Below are 17,974 nucleotides of genomic sequence, written 5' to 3'. Positions count from 1 at the left end.
TCAAACACATTAGGCCTTATTTTAAAGGGTGTACGTGTTGGCAAAGACAAACGCTACTTAACTACAAGTAGATAGTTAAACTCCTCCCTAAAGAGCTCTCATAACAAAACCACTCTGTGTGGGAGAGGCAAAGCACTGTCAGAGCACTTAAAGAAAAGCAGGTAATTGAAGTTTTGCTACGTTTAAACCCCATGCCTGTGCTATAAAAACCTGATTTTGAAAGCCCTATAAAGCAGAAAACTTTTCTGGTGCCTTACTGTCTGTCATTGCACAGAAATGGCCCCACTAAAGCAGCAAATTGCCATGTTTTGTACGTTGCTGCATAATGGGGGCATCTGATAAATAGCATGGCATACATGTTAAAAGCCTCCTAGTGATGGAGGCTTTCAATCCTCTTCACAGTGTTCAAGGAGGAAAATAATGTATTTCAGTGACTAGGAGCAACTTCAGTGTGGATTAACTTCAAATTGGTTGAGATTCATCCCATCTCCCCAACATCTTCGTGTGCTACCACATTAGAAACATGCAAAAACAACCTACCATACCTGAGTATGAACTGATCCACCGTAGAATTGTTGGCAATTGTCACATAAACATTCACAACCTCTCCTTGTTTGACAGGCTTTGAGGGCAACCAGACAACAATATTACTATCCAGCCGTAGCTCTGTTAGCTGAGAAGTCTCCTGGCCTCGATAGAGGCTGACAGATCCAATTCTCTGTAAGTGGGATATGGTTTCATCCATGCCATCTTTTCCTGGACGGATAGCATTTCCCTTCCTTATATCCTCAGCGGTACACTCTCCCTTCTCGTCTCCCGGTTGGATAGTATAGTAAAGCTCCACAGGGCTCCCTTCAAACTGATCCGGTGGCTTCTTACGGCCTGTGACAACCGTGGGGGGGTTAAACCAGCTTGGCAGGAGCTCCAGCTCTGCCACACACAACCCCAGATCCCCTTTCAGCCTGCAGCTGCCTCTGACTTCCCGCGTCTCTCGGAAGGCAAACACCCGCAGGCAGGGCAGCCGTTCCGTGGTGCTATAGTCATCCCAGTCCCTGCCCACGATGTAGAACAGGACCTGGACTTTGGGCTTGCTCAGGTAAATTTTGTCACTCATTATGTAGGCCTTAAGTTTCCAGTTATAAGTAAACTTGTTGGCAGATCCAAAAAAGTTCGAAGTTAACATTAGGTCCTGGGGTACAACTTGTTCAACAGAAAAAGGTCCATAACTGGCATTTAATATTGGTGGTCTCTTGGCCTTATATGGGAAGAATGATTCCACCCTGGACTGCAAACTGGAATTTCTCATGAAGTCCTGGTTGGCTTCTTTGAGAAAGAAAGATGTCTCGGCACTGAAGATCCGATAGCTCACACGTAGGTATGTTGGTAACGAAGAAAATCTCTGATTATTGTCCAAGATCCCTCGACACTGTGTCACTAATAAAAGAAAAGATGATGCGAGTTAGATGAAGTCTGCTTATAGGTTCAAAGGGACATTTACTAATAACTTTAGTGGAGCTACCTGGTAAGTTAGGGACTAGCATTATTTCATGCAAATAATACTTGCAGTGTAGCTACCTGTTTAGATGTAGCTAATTCTTTTTTGCATTACATTCACAAAAAAAAATGCAGGCTTTAGTGCTACCTTACATTCAACTATGATAAACATTTTGTCACACGTGCACACATACATACACAGGTGATGTACAAAGGGTTGTGTGCAGCACCATCAATTATTCCTACCCCCAGAGGGAGCAGGAAGAGGAAGATTCACATAGCAGAAGTAATGCTTGTCCCAATAGCCATTTTACATGGCTCAACTGACTGCAGCAGTGCTTCGCTAATGCACAGCAAACACATAAAGTATGCATTGAATACTTTGACTATCACCTGGATGAGAAATAAATAGGTTGTCACTCCTATGCATTGTCTCACCTCCCTAACAAAACTTCAAGCAAACTTGCGTAAGTCTGCACACACCAATTCTCTTAAGGACTGGCCACAAATCCAAGCCAAAGCCTTCCAAAAGCAATTCCGTAAGTTAACAGGGTGACATAAACCACTCGTGCTCACCTTCCCCACTCTTTTCCTAGTCGTACCATCCCATTCTAAACTTTCCACCCACTTCGAAACTTCTCTCCTGTCTTTCCAATCTTTTGTTCAGTTACAGCATGCATAAGGTATTCAGTAGGTTGGTACGGTCTACTGAACCACAGCCCCCGCAGGACTGCTTATCACTAGCCCTACAGGAACACTGGCCAGGACATCAAAGACAGTTTCTGTTCTACAGCCAAAGACAGAAGCTGCTTTTCTAAGAACTGACACACACCCCTTTTCACTCTCTTCCTCCGTCAAGAAACCTTACTCTCGTATTACTATTTCTAGCACTATGGTCTACACCTCTATAATTTAATATCAACAGTACCTCAGCTTTCTAAGTTATTTAAACACAGATGCACATCACAAGCTAGAAATATTTCAAAAAGTGCTAATGTATAAGATGCACACAGAGAAATTAGTACATACTGGCAGATTTTCAGTTTCAGCTGAATATCCTTTTGACCTAAATGTTGTTTTCCTATTATAAATATTAACAACATATATTGTTGAAAGACAAAAATTATTACCTAATTAGGGTAGATAACAACAGAGGACAGTTCAAATACATGTAGATTACATAATGCTACTCACAACCCCCCTTCCTAACTCATACTGAAGAGATTAACTATAGGTACAGAAGGTAAATGAATGATGATGCATCTAGTGCTAGACTGTCTTTAGTACTTAAAAATAGACCTTGCCCTCAGACATATGTCAGTTCCAATGTCCTTGGGGAATCCCATCAGAGTCAGGATTTAAGGTTTTGTCTAAGTTCAGCTCTTTAAAGAAAAGCAACCATAAGGGCAATGCATAATGCGCAGATTCATCTGAAACTCAGGAACACCTAAAGATCTCTAAAAAGCCCTACCGAGACAAACTCTTTTATCAGCTTTCTCACAAGGGTCTGCAGCTTGAGGATTTTTGCAAATAATAGATTCACTGTCCTTCTAGCACGTCTGGCTGCTAGCATGCTAATTATGCAGTCACATTTAATTAAATGTTTTCAAGTAATAAATAATCAATATCTGTCATTACACCAAATGACTACTGCTGACAGTCAACTTCACTACAATCCTGCTGAGTGTGCACATAGCTAGTGCACTGGTACTACTTGGTGCTGGGAAAGGGAATAGCTTTGGAAGGCAGGTGTTAGGCAATTAAGAAAAAAGCAAAGAAACAAATGTGGAGGAGGGGGAAAATCAGAGCTCTCAAAGGACGGCAGCCATAAATTTGAAATAAGGAATTAAGATGTGTTCACTCATGTTTAATTCATGCACCACCACTGGATGGTAGAATTAGTTCTCATAAATGAGCAAACTGCCATGACTGGACAAAAATAAAAAAAATTAGAAGGCAAAAAGAGAAAAAGTAGAAGGTAAGAGGCCTGTCAATGAAAACACCAGAGTGCAGTGAATTACCAGCACAACACCCTCTCTGTCAAGTAGGTTCACGGTTAAAATATAACATCGGTTTAACACACTGTTACAATCCTGTAAGTCTCCAATCCTTGGCATACATTTTAATTCTGCTGGAAAGGAATCTACAAATGCCACCTCCTGAGCTGATTGATTTCCCCTTAGCTGAATCAAAGTATCAGTCTGTTAGGGTTACATCCCAAAGTGCTCTAACAGTGAAATAACGAATGCAAAGAAGATCCACTTTGGACCATGGACCTTTCAAGAAAACAGCAAAGCCTACATATTTCTTCCGGTCCAGGAGCAGAACAGGAACTTGGTTTACTGAAACAGCAGCAGTTTGGTCTCACTTTCCTCCCTAAATCCCTTCACCTGCCCTGGATGTGCCTGCTGAGATTTGGGCAGCTTCCTGCAGCCCTTTGCAAAAAGCAATCATTGACATTTACATGACAGACACCACCATTCTTTTAAAAACACCTGGTTTGCTACACAAGAAGTCAGCTTCTTACAGGTCAGTTTGGGTACTGAACTTGACTCGCAAATCATTGGAATTTCCTTATTAGGCATCCTCTTGTCTTAGGCCAAGAGCCTTGTAATATCAGAGGGCAGCAAGCTCTTAATTAAAGAAGCACAAATGCACTTCCTTGAATGTAAGCAATAATTGACTTAAGCACCCAGGTACATTTTGCTGAAGTGTTTCCGTGATTAGAGATACTCTAGATTTGGCACCGTTGCTGCTGAGGGAACACCTCTAGCTTCAATAGATCTGCAAAAAACAGAAATAAACTCAGCAGGCTGCAGAGACAAGTGAACTTCTCTGATTTCAAAGGGCTGTTGATCAGGATCTATGCTTGAAACTTAACAGCTGTTTTTCTGCAATTCCCAGGACTTTTGCTGTAGCGCATTACCCTCAGACAGACAGTGGTCTCATTTTTGCAGGCACTCCATTTATCCTGGATCAATCACGTGGATGAGGTATGTAGGACTTGGCCCAATATTAAGAAAAACAGCCATGCGACTTCCGCTTTAATAAGCTGAAGGCAAACAGCAAAACCTATGCTGTTAGACTGACAGCAAAAAGAAGAAAAAGCTTTGCTTTTTTATTGTAGTCTAAAGATTTCCACCCACTTTCATACCATACATAATGGAGTGCTACATTTCTATAGTGATGGCTGTACTTTAGACAATTTATTTAAGCACTTTAAGCCTTTTAGTGATAAAACTAGTAGGTAAAATTGTCCATTTTATTTTAGAATCCCAACCATGTACATCAGCAACTACAGGCCATAATTTAAGGGATTTGTTCTATACTCTTCATCTCTAACCAATAACCTTCATGTCCTGTTACAATTAATTACCAATGTTTCCAGAGAACATTTTTATATGCTTGATCAGCTCAGCTACAAAGTTCTTAAATTTATCAGAGAAATCTATTTAATCAAGATGCCAAGGTTTTTCTGAGTTTCATATCACAAGTTATTATTTTAAATAATCATTAAGCATAAGATTACTTTGTCTATCTGAAAAATAAACAGACTGCCTGTTGGAGGGGGTGGGGGGAGAAGCAGCAGCCATGCCTATGAGTGCTTTCAGGTGCTCTGGAACAGATTTTTCCATTTTAAACTTTTTTCTGCTCAACCACTGAAACACATTTCCAGAGGTTCATGTTAAAGCAAGGTGTACATGTAAGCGTTTTATCCCTATGACAGTATCAGTTGTGGGACCAATATTTCACTGCCAGTTCAGCTTCTTATGTGGGCACAACTGTATCAGTAAAATAGAACTGGGTCTCTGTGACAGGAGTGCTATAAGCACATTTATACAAATATAACTTCCTCAGTAAGTTGGACTTCCTCAAACAGTTTAGCTAAAGGGTGTAAATATTCTGAAAAAACCCTGGGTACTTTCTCTAAGAGTCCTGATCCTTAAAGATGCTTATTGGCCTTCCAATTTGGTTCAAATTAACTGCGGCCCCCGTTTCATGAGGGTTTTTACAAACTGAAATAAAAATCAAGAATACGGGCAAGGGTGAGAAAGGAAATGCAGAAACACCGTTTCAGTACTGAAGACTAACTGATTACAGCAGGCCTGACTTACAAGTAGGCAGTAAGTGCTTTACCCTTCTCCATTATCAAACAAGAGTTACAACTTGTCCAGGGAGGAAGTCCAGCATGGAAAAGATTAAAGAACCATCAAACAAAGGCAGTATTAGCCAAGAACAAAAGGTAAGGCTAACAAGTAATTATTCCTCCTTTGTAACAGCCTGGTGACTTTTGAATCCTTCTTCTGGCATCATATGCTTCTGCAGCACTTCATCTGAACCCAAACAGGCATCTGTTAAGCACATCACAAGCTCCAGTGTGACAGTCCAGCTCAAATTCCTATAACCTAGCAAGTTCATTTTTGGAGCTGGATATGAAACTGTGAATTCTGATCTGTATTATTATTTCTTGGATTCCAGTGTAAGAGGAATTTTCTTTGGGGGCATTTCATATGGAGCTGGAGTCCTGGGTGCTGGATTCACTGGAACAGTCATAAAAGCTTAATATTCTTAAGTCATTCTTTTATGAGGTTGGTTTGAAACAACTTTCTTTTGGACTGGGAATTAAGGGTTTAGATTGTGGGTGGGAGATTACTGGCCAATAGCCATGTATCTTCACGGACTGATGTTTGATGAGCCACTGAGCCTTCAAGGAAACCATCTGCCTGTCCCCTCAGCCAGAAGGCTCCTAGCCAGAGAAAGCCAGTGAGAAGCAGAAGACAGCTGCCTATGCAAAGGAAGAGTAATGTGAGAAGCTTTCTCTGCACCTTGTATGGCCCTCACAAAGGCACATTTATAATTACTCCTTCCAGGAAACAAACCATATGAAAAGTGGTAGACAAATTTCTATCCCTCTGTGTTCTTTTATTACCCTAGCACATCTGTACAGCCGAAGCTTCCACCAAAAATTCTGTAACTTTTAAGGCAGTAACTTCTCCTTCTTTTTTATAACAGCTTTACCCACTGCCTTGTTCCTCCAATTCCTAAACATAGCTACAATTGAATGCTGTACTGTACTGATTTTTTTTTTTTGGCCCAAATTCCATGCCACTAGAGTTCTAAGAAAAAAAACTCTGATATTAATTTACAGCACCACCACCACCTAAAATTCTGCAAATCCTGTAAATATTATCCCCCCTCCTTACATGGACTCCTATTCCCATGCTGCCCCTAGACCCAGAGAGCCTTACCATACTATAAGCGCATTATACAAACCATCCTCTCGCAAAAGTCCCCACCCTTGAATTCTCTTCTGTGACTCCACCTTCCACTACAAGCCTGTCCTGCTCTTGCACAGCAAATCACATATTCCAGCTCAGGAAATACAGAGTAGGGAAAGAATAAAAGTAGAAAAGATGCACTTAAATCAGGGCAGATGTTTCCTTCACCACAAAATGTCAACAGCTATGTTTTCTGGTTCATTTTCCCTTAATTTTCTATACCGGCACCACATTTAGTGACTTCAGAGTGTACAAGATCTTTGTAGCAAGTATTTTGCTTAGATCTAGAGCTCAGCAAATACTGCAAGACATAAGCATCTATGAATATTCATTTAGACTTCAAAATGACCTTAGTTGTACTCTCATGCCCTGCAAGTTCCCTTTCTTAACATCTAGAAAAGGGAATTTTGCTGTCAGAAAGGGTGGGTGGAACTTCAAACCAAACCAGCTCAAATTCAGAACATGGAATGTATTTTAAACTGTGAGGTTGATTAACCATTACAACAAACTATGGAAGTAGTTGGCTTGTCCGTGTCTTCACAAGACTGGATTCCGTTCTGAAAGGTATTTTTTTCTCAGTACAAGTATCAGGGATAACTGGAGCCTCATACTCCTTTCTGTCTTAAAATCTATAGTTCTATGACCATTCAAAAAAATCAACTGGAAAACCTACATGACAAGGTAATTGCAGAAGCCATGTTTTCTATTTCTCATGCTTGCCCATCAGATACGCTTTCTCATTCAGTGAGAGAACAGAGAGACTCTTTGACTAATTGCACATAGGCAATGTCAAGTGTCAAATGCTTATGGTGAACGCTTGAGACCAATTCATGAAGTTAAAAATAAATTGTGGAAACAAATCTGCCAAAGAAAACCATATAGCAAACATTTGAGGGAAATTGCAGCCTATTCTCATATATTCTGTGAGCACCCAATGAGGGCAATTTCATCAAATAAAAGATTGCTAACAAAATTATTTTCTCAGTTCTTTTTAGAATCCAGGTTTCATTAAACTGAGACCTGAAGTCCAAGGATAAGTTTATAATTGCAGTGTTTTGTTGCTTGACCTGGGATGGTATATTGCTATTCACACACCCTTGGTAACCACCTAGACATATTTTAAGCCCAGATGTAGATGGAACCTTACTTAGCCTCGATCAGAGTTCAATCAAACCACATTACATAAAAGATTGTCAGGAGACACTATAATCTGTTATTTTGAACAAATTTCCTATTTTATTTCAGTGGGATAGATTAACTTATTTCATTCAGTATACTGTTAAATGAAAACCTGCAATAATATTCTATTAAATAGGCTTCTTTCACATACTGAGAGTATATTCTTAATGAAATTATCCTTTGTATCTTACTGCAGCCAAAACCTTCACTAAGTCTTAACAGACATTAGTGGATTTAGTACAGAAGTGAACACTTCACCCATTCTTCTCCAGCAGAGGCAGAACATAGTCATTTCAGAACTGTCAGGAAAATGACAGAAGTACCTAAAACAATGAATGAACAAAGGTACACCAGGAACTTCTGCACTTCTTTAAAATACAAAAACAAGAGGACAGTCACTGAAACTAAATTATGGGAATTCAAAGTGGATAAAAAAAAAAATTTCATACAGGGTGTGATTAGATGATAGAGCTCGTTGCCAGGGAGGAAGGCGCAGAGGCCAAGAACTTATCCAGACCTAAACTGACAATTTGAACATTTGGAAAGATATGCAGACTATCTAAAGTAATGTCATTAACTACAGGTAAAACTCCTTGCTTTACTATTTATCTATTAGAAACCAGGATTAGACCTCTGCATTATAAAGCGTTATCCAACAACTGTCAGGTTGTTCCATTTTCCTCAGGATTACTGACACAACAGGCACATGTATAAACCACAACTAGCTGTTTTGTGATGTACAGCCTTTTCACAAACAGAAAAGAAAATCCTTAAAGTCTAATTTGGAAACACAATGAAAACTTTCAGAAAACCGCATGTTAGAAATGCATTTCTAATCTTTTAATGACAGCCTATGACCTCCAATTTTTGATGGTCGCAGTTCTATGTATCTCACCCTTTGACTGCAGAAATTCCAAAATATCCTTTCATTGCAAACCTATCTTCTCTATCATCCTCAATTCATATAACTGAGATGTTATATGAATTAGTCAAAGACTGTCTGACATTCAGGACTGAAATCTATAAACTGTTTTCTCAGACTGGTTGATGACCTTAAAAGTCTGTAAAACAGCGTATATGCAAAGGTCAGCTAAGGTTTCAGAAATCACTCCCACTCCCGGTGCTGACATTACCAAATGTCTGTACTGCTGAGGCCATCTGACATATTTAAGCTAGTTTACTGCTTAGAATCAAAGATAAATATCTGGAACTCAAAATTCCGCTAATGAAAGCTTTTGTTAAGAGATAAGGTTTGGAAAACTTCTGTATAGACACCATTCAGGTACTCAGGCTTTCTTCCCCTTGCCAGAAGCTGCAAATGTCAGTGTCCTGTGAGCAACATACAGTAGGTAAAATGTCATATGATGGCCTTTCGTTCCAACGCTGTTTGCCTCATTGTGGTAAACTCCATGGATTCTGCATTCATTCACTGTGTCAGCACTAAAAGTCCAAAGCAAATACCACTTAGGCTGATTTTGTCTGATAGCTGTAGAGAAGAAGAGAAGGATTTAGGACAGCAGAGTTTATTCCCAGCTCCATCGAAAACATATGGTAGCCATAGGAAACCTCTGCAACCCAGTTTCTTTAGCTGTGGTGGGTTGACCCTGGCTGGATGCCAGGTGCCCACCAAAGCTGCTGTGTCACTCCCCTCCTCAGCTGGACAGGGGACAGAAAACATAATGAAAGGCTCATGGGTCAAGATAACGACAGGGAGAGATCATTCACTAATTACCGTCATGGGCAAAACAGACTTGACTTGGGGAAATCAGTTAATTTATTACCAATCAAATCAGACTAGGATAATGAGAAATAAAACCAAATCTTAACACACCTTCCCCCCACCCCTCCCTTCTTCTCAGGCTTAACTTTATTCCCGATTTTCTCTACTTCCTCCCCTCCAGCGGCACAGGGGGACGGGGAATGGGGGTTGCGGTCAGTTCATCACACATTATTTCTGCCACTCCCTCCTCCTCAGGGGAGACTCCTCACACTCTTCCCCTGCTCCAGCGTGGGGTCCCTCCCACAGGAGACAGATCTCCACAAACTTCTCCAATGTGAGTCCTTCCCAGGGGCTACAGTTCTTCACGAACTGCTCCAGCATGGGTCCCTTCCATGGGGTGCAGTCCTTCAGGAACAGACTGCTCCAGCGTGGGTCACCCCCAGGGTCACAGTTCCTGCCAGCAAACCTGCTCCAGCGTGGGCTCCTCTCTCCACAGGTCCACAGGTCCTGCCAGGAGTCTGCTCCAGCGCCAGCTTCCCACAGGGTCACAGCCTCCTTCAGGCATCCACCTGCTCCAGCGCGGGGTCCTCCATGGGCTGCAGCGGATATCTGCTCCACCATGGACCTCCATGGGCTGCAGGAGGACAGCCTGCCTCACCACGGTCCTCACTACGGGCTGCAGGGGAATCTCTGTGCCAGTGCCTGAAGCACCTCCTCCCCCTCCTTCTTCACTGACCTTGGTGACTGCGGAGTTGTTCCCCTCACATATTCTCACTTCTCTCTTCAGCTGCAGTTGCGCAGGTTCCCCGTCCCCTTTCTTAAATACGTTATCCCAGAGGTGCTACCACCGTAGCTGATGGGCTCAGCCTTGGCCAGCGGTGGGTCCGTCTTGGAGCCGGCTGGCACTGGCTCTATTGGACAGAGGGGAAGCTTCTAGCAGCTTCTCACAGAAGCCACCACTGTTGCCCCCCTGCTACCAAAACCTTGCCAAGCAAACCCAATACACTAGCAATGAAATGAGAGAAGCTATCACTAAGTTTGATTGACTTGATTAAAAAACACATGGAGTTCATGAGACAAAACACTAGGTAAAACACTGTTGTGTTGTTTTGGTTTTTGTTTTGTTGGGGGTTTTTTGTTTTGTTTTTGTGTGGGTTTTTTTTTTTTTTCTTCTTTAAAGCAGGCAAAAATAACCCAGTGGAAGTCACAAAGTGGGGAATAAATAGACAATATGGTCAGGATTTCTAACTTAACCAGTAACTTCTCAGAGACCTGGACTGTTTATCTCCCACTGAAGACACTCTGCTAAAGAGGTCTAACTTTCATGGGAGTACAATTATATGAAAGACAGGCCTCTGCAGAGGATGTCTCAAATTTAGCCCTACAAGATGGCTCACAAAAAACCCCACGAAATTTTAAACCTTGGCCAGAATGTCACAATGATCAGTTACACGAGTATCACAGATTTTTTTTTTTTTTTAATTACTGAAGTGTCATAAAAATGGGGATATGTAAGATTTAAGTTACAAACATGAAACAAATAGTTCTGGCCTTGGCAATGTATCAATTCCTAGTCTTGTGCCTCTTTCTCTAGCTTTTAATAGCACTGCGCTTTCCTCTGCTGTTTAAGTCTTTGTTAGATGCTGATAGGCACTCACTCCTCTGTTTAGACATTAAATTGCTTTACACAGGCTCCTTGTTTAAAAAGAGATTAGGGTCCTAGAGCCTGAATGGTGCAATTTGCTCAACACTCTCCACTGCCACAAAAATCAACAAGAACCAAGAGTACAAAGCTTAGCGTGAGCAGTGCTCAGGTCTGTGCAGGATGGAGCTTTCAGCTACACAGGTGTAGAAAGAGGACACAGAGGACTCAATAAATGAATTACAGTGCTTTTCCCCTTACCACTCAGTAAGAAAAAGGGAGAATACTTTTTCTTATAAATAGGTACATTTTGAGAAGCTAATTAAAAATAAAGCCAACTAGCGACAAACAACAGGACTTTGTATTATATTAGTGCCAAAAGGCCCACACTGAGATTCAGTCTCCACTGTGCTCTGCATTACACAAATATAAGGGGTATTACTCAAAGAGCTAGGTATAACCTGGCAGAGGATAATTCCAAGCCTGAAAAAGAAAAAAAGATTCCTTACCATCAGATCTGGACCAGGCTCTCTCTGGGGTTAATAATGTGCTTTTAGCATACATCTTGACATGTTCATAACTGGCATCTCATGTTTCAGGGCCTGTATTCTCAGGGTCCTGGACTCTGCCATGAAATAAACCCCTTCCAGACAGATCACCCCACGTCAGCAGTTAAATACATAACAGATGGAAGAATTTTTCCCACCATCTAGATAGGGAACTGAGGCAGTGTAACTAAACTGAGTTTTCCAGAAGTTTCTATCAAAGCTAAGCACAGAAGTCAGACATCTTTAGAGTCATTTGATGTCGTTATCCACAAATCCAATCCTTCCATTTCCAAACCTCCTTTACATCTAGATTGATAACAAACATGTCAGAAGCTGCACGATTTTTTTTAGAGGTTAGGCAATTTAAACTTGCTCCTGCAAACAGCCAATAAGTCCCACGCAAGCCAGTGGGTACACTGCAGCAACAGGAATTCCTGACTTGTGAAAACAGTTGCGGATTTGGGCATCACATCTGGGAAAGAAATGTTTTCAAGATCATGTATTTAAAATAGACCTTGAAGCACCATGCCACTGGAAATGCTGAAATACATTGAGACTTGTTCCTTAATGCAAATGCCCTATGTTTTAAGGGCAATCCAAGTTATCTTTAGGCCCACTAACGTACCAATTGCCACATGGATTCTCTGGAGTTTTGTTTACATGGCTGAGAGTTTTCCATGCTCCAACAGACTATGCATCAGCAACCCTTAGATACCTGCGACAGAGAAAAACCCTCTCCCAGATAGCAGTTTAATTTCTTCAACAGCACCTTCCTTAGACCTGTCATCATAATGAGAACGTTTACACAAGAGCACTGATAACTGACTGAAGGGGTATGTGACTTGGATTAGTGGTAGTTTTAAAAAACTGCCTTCAATAAACCTTTCAGCTTCCTATCTTATGGTCTTGAGGGAGTTTTACTTTACAGAGGAAGAAAAAACTATTTAGCAAAAACTATTTTCATCACCCTACCCAGTGCTTGTTGGACAATCCCTTGTTTTGTTTGCCTTAATTTAGGTCCATAGCCTGCAAAGCTCGAGCTTGGTAGCAGACCTCTCAACGTACCTTTCAATGTTCGAGATCCACACACAGAGTCACACAGAAAAGATTTTGATGACTGCCTAAGGTAGTGCCACACCACATGGCAATGGTGCTGTTTTGCATTCTGAGGAGATATAACACAGCAGATCACAGATAAATCCAACCAGCTGCATCTGGCACATGAAGCAGGAGACAGTGGCATCACACTGCACATGTATCAGGTGAAAGCATCAAAGCAAGACAGTCTAAGAAGATAATACGGTGTAAGAGTCTTACCGTTGATGTATGAAACTTGGCAAGACAAGGTAGCAAATGCTTCCAAGATTAGACTCTAGTCAACTTTTCCGAGTGGTAACTAAGTGCCTCAATCTCCGCTACCTGGCGTCTCCAGGAATCCATGCAAATTTAGTGTAAAATATCTATTTTGTGGAGAAAAAGACCACAGAAGTACTGACTTTAATTAGCTTTAACTGTTGCAGAATTTCACCCTTAGAAAAGTTTTGCCACTGGTATAAATCAATAAAGTTCCATAAAAGTCAGAAAAATTACTACGTGCTACACTACCAATGTCCCAGCCCTAAATATTTTTTTCTAATTGCTTCCTGAAAAAAGTTTATTATTTATATGAAAATGTAATTTAAGAGTGAAGACAGACACTTATCCTTCTTCACTCTCTCCTCCTCCTCCATGGAGGAATTTGGAACAGTAACAGATGTAATGCATGCACATTTACTTGCGTGTATTAAATACTTGCATGCATGCATGCCATGACTTAAAACATGCCAGAATATTCCACTATCATGGCTACAGCCCTGCTAATCATCTCCATTTCAAAAATGCAATGAGGATTTACGATAAGATTAATCGAGAAATGAGGCTGAGGGGGTGGGGGATAGCCTTGCCCATTCGGGAAATGAACTCGGCGTCACCTTTAACCTCCAAGTAATTCTTTGTCACAGAGCACAAAGCAACTCATCATACGAGAACAGCAGCAGGACAGAAACCAAGCGGAAATTTATCTGGTTAAACACCTTCTTTCCCAGGGATTAATTAAAAGGGATGGTTAGAGCACTGGTGTTATTGCAGTCATAGCACCTCTAAGTGCTGTTTTTAAGGTGATACCTCCTAAAGGGTGACCTAGCTGCCCCTGCTAACAGAGCAAAGGCCAGTGGATATGGGGGTGAGCAGCTGCTCCCCAAACCCTGAACTGTTGTTTCTCTCAAGTAGCCTGTCCTGACTCAAAACCTTTGTGGCAGCATCCCAGCTCTCCGCAGAAGTCACTGGGTGGTCTGTTCGGTGACTATTGGTACTGAAGGGCAGAAGCAGGAAGGAAGAGGCTCCTTAAGCCCCAGTCCCCGCATCAGCTGAACTTCAGCCATTCACTTGCAACAGAGAAGTGAGTGGGTGAAGAAATGACAGGAAGAACAAAGCACTACAGTGGTTGTGGTGTTAGTACTGGGTATGGGAAAGTCAAAACTACAAGAGGAAGAATGAGATCTAGAAGAAGGAATCCTCCAGAGGGACACAAGTAGATCTGACAGAATGCTAAATCATAGTGAGGAAATGCAGAAAAAGAATTATGTACATGTGTTTTTAATTGGTTTTATTGTTTAAAGTAGAGAGGATTATTTAGAAGTCCCTCTCTAAAGTCTCTTTTATTTGCTCTAATTGTCTTGCTATAATCTGGCTAGAAAGGGTCAAACCAAAACACACCGTCTGTACCTGAGGAAAGTATCTGGGAGAAGACATCTGGCAATTCCAGTTTTGGAATTAGGATGCAGAAGCCAATGAGATCAAGTTCTTCTTTCCAAGACAAAGTTTGTACCAAAGGAATAAATTCAGAAGTCAAAAAACAAGGCATGCCTAAGATGAAGATACCTTACAAGAACACGGATCCAGTGTACAAAGCAGAACAACAGTCTGGTGAGACTTCAAGAAGGAATGATGGAGTGCATTAATGAAAGAGGCAAAGTTGGCCTGCACAGCCCTGAAGGTACAATAGAGTAAGCCTGTATTTTCTGGAGCTGGCAGAAAACATAATCCTTCTCTAAGAATCCTACCTTGCTATTGCTTCTCAAGTGTCCTTAAAGTCATTGGCAAAGACAAATGACTATGATGGATTCAAGTTTGTTATGCTGAGTGCCACAAAATTGCGCAGAGCAAATGACTTCTACTGTCTAAGAGGTTGAAAGTGTCATGCTCCTAAAGTGCTGTTGCTCAAGAATCAGCGAGACCTCCCTGCAAATCAATGAAATAGAGCCTTGCTATACATTTTGCAAGTACTATTTTTGTCCTTTCCTAATATAACTTCCAAACCTTCCTCCTCCCCCACGTCCCTCCCACAGAACCCTAATTCACACAGCTAAAAAACACAGAGTGCCTCCTACCATTTTTTCCAACAGGTGCAGTCCTTAAAGATAAAATTATTTTTTTCCTTTCTCTGAAAATCATCCTCATTCAGCCTGGCTCCTAAGGGAAATTAATGAGTGCTCACTGAATATGTTTACATAAGATCTCCTCAGGATTTATGCTATTAAACATTAGGAGTGGTTTAATCTGCCCTCTAAGGGACGGAGAACCTGATGTGGCTGACTAAAGATGTCTCAATACAATGAACACTGTCCACTCACTACTGGCAGCATCAGCTGCACTAACACACTGTTGGCTTTGCAGCAGGCAACCACATCGCCTCTGGTGACAAAGGGACTAGCAGCAGAGGATGGGATTACAGCTGAATAAAAGCTACTGATTTAATCAGAAGTGTTCGAGCTCCATTGTCAGTGAGATGCCGCAAGACCAAGGCATACTCAAAGTCCAAGAGGCTGTAAGACCCTGGCTTTGAGCTCAGCTTTCACTCCCCCTGCAGCTGGCCCCTGAGCCACCCACCACACATGGCTGTCCCCACCGTCAGCAGCGGCAACTCTCCGGGCTAATGCCCGGGAGGGAGGCCTGTTGCACTCCTACGGCAACACACAAACAAGCCTGTCGCGTGCTTCTGCCTACCCACGCGTATTTTCTCACATTGATCTATACTGGACCCCAACTGCTCATTCCCAGGCAGTGTTTCTCAGAAAAGTCTCTCTGCTGTAGGAATTTCATCACTGACTGCAAGAGAAGTGGTTCACAGGTAAAATTAAACCTGCAAATTCAAATTCCTAATGGACTCCACAACCACAGCTTGGCCTATACTATCTGATATAGGCTCCTTTGCAGGTAGAAAAATCCTTCAGATAGTTCTGATTCACATAAAAGAAATAATATAGCTCTTTATGTAATTACAATAGTATGTATCATCACAGTGAAATATGTACTTGTGCATGTACAAGCATACATGCAACAGATTTGTGCACACACACATAAATACATGTTCATTTCTATATGATAAACTGTAAATTCAGCTCTTGACCTAACTCTCAGACTGACTGGTCATGTCATGTCTGAGCAAGGAAAAAGCCAGATACCTACTCTCTGTTGTAACTTTACTGAAGCCAGATGTCTTACATCAGAGAAGACTGTGGTCTAGCACAGCTATTGGATCAAGACAATATGATTTCAGCAATGATTAAAAATGCCTGTGGCTTCTGGGCACGCAGGAACAAAGGAAACCCTTCTGTTGGAAGAGGGGTTAGATAAAATTCACTGTTGCCTCCACATTTGCAGTTTTGTCTCCTTCATTAGTTAAGAAAACAACAGACCCGGATTAATTAAAAGAAATAGGAAACTATTACTATACTGACCAGTTTACAATGCCTATCCTGCAGTTCCTTTTGACTCCGTGTTTCCCCAGGTAAAGCCAGCCAGCTAAAGCAGAGTGGTACGAGAGCCATTATGTCATGCAAATTCAAGAACCAAAATTTTAATGGGAATCATTTTTGCTTTCAATAAAGAAATATAAAGCCAATGCCACCCTGAAGTCCCAGAGTACTGTATTAACACTCTTGTCAGCTGTAGGGCTTTTGGACTGCTTTTTTTTTTTTTTCTTTTATAAGTCTATTCAAACCTGTCTGCTTTTCAGTTTGCTAAAGCTGTTTAGCCACGTATGAACTCCATTCTGGCCACCTGTAATAAACGTCACATGCTGTAACCCAAGCAGGCAGTTGTGCTAGCTTGCTGGAGATCCTCATTCAAAAAAAGGAAGAGAACAAGAGTACTTTTAAAGATGCTGTAAATGCTGAGCTGCTCACTGTGAAGGCTAACGCATGGCATTTATCCTTCACGAAAAGACAAGGCCTGCAAGCTGGGTAGGAGGGAAGCCTGTTTACACCAGGCTTCTCTGAGCTAACAACTTATTTGTGATGTTTTACTTCAGAGGGAATATCATGCATTTGATTTAAAAGACAGATATAAGCATCTTCTACCCTTATTGGATACAGAGCAGACTACGTAAAACTCCTGCCCTGTGGGCTCATGGTAAAGAGCAGAACAAGTCTCTTGGTATAAATTTAAAGGGAGGACCTACAATATGGAGAAATCTTCAAAGGCCAGTCAGGTTTCCAGTCCAACAACCCTGCCAAGCATTCCTTTAATCCTTTATTTACCAGTAAATCTGCCGCTCTGTTCTGCAGGCTTTTACTGGTATTGGGTTTCAGCTTGAAACCCAAAAGCTGTAAGCATATGCTCTGTAGCCCTAATGAGAAACTCAATCTATTAATGGGCAGACCTTCTCCACAGGACCAGGTCTTGGCAACATGAGTCAGTTCCTGAACTTTCACCTCCCACTTGGCAGCATACCAGACTAACTCCACGTCTCTCAGCTGGCTTACATTATCAGCTCATTATTAACATACATCAGGGCCAGATCTCTTTTACATGCACCCAGCAAACAGGAAACTACACAAGGGGAGGGCTCCTCATTTTTGTCTGACTCTGGAGCTCATAAAAATGACTAATTAGAACCAGCTACAGCGGAGGCACTCTGCAGATTTGCTCGCATGTTCTCTGCCTGTGCACCTTAGTCCTGACTTGGGATAAACACCATGAAATGCTATGGTAGTCCATAGCTGTCTGCAATAATCAGGCATCCCTTCCCTCTGCCACAGTATCTTACAGTTCTTATCACCAAGAGCTTCTG

General features: G+C 41.6%; 1 protein-coding gene across 1 annotated transcript in view; it reads right to left on the bottom strand.

The window, feature by feature from the left end:
* TMEM132C (transmembrane protein 132C) overlaps window positions 1–17,974 on the bottom strand; it is a 227,112-nt gene that overhangs the window by 159,771 nt on the left and 49,367 nt on the right. Inside the window, exon 2 of the mRNA XM_072880304.1 lies at window positions 546–1,434. Coding sequence (XP_072736405.1) covers window positions 546–1,434 — 889 coding nt within the window. The remainder of the gene's footprint in view (window positions 1–545; window positions 1,435–17,974) is intronic.

Source organism: Ciconia boyciana, chromosome 15, assembly GCF_034638445.1.
Source record: "Ciconia boyciana chromosome 15, ASM3463844v1, whole genome shotgun sequence".
In the NCBI taxonomy this organism is placed as follows: domain Eukaryota; kingdom Metazoa; phylum Chordata; class Aves; order Ciconiiformes; family Ciconiidae; genus Ciconia; species Ciconia boyciana.
The sequence above is the reverse complement of the archived record's forward strand: the minus strand, read 5'-3'. Positions and strand labels throughout refer to the sequence as shown.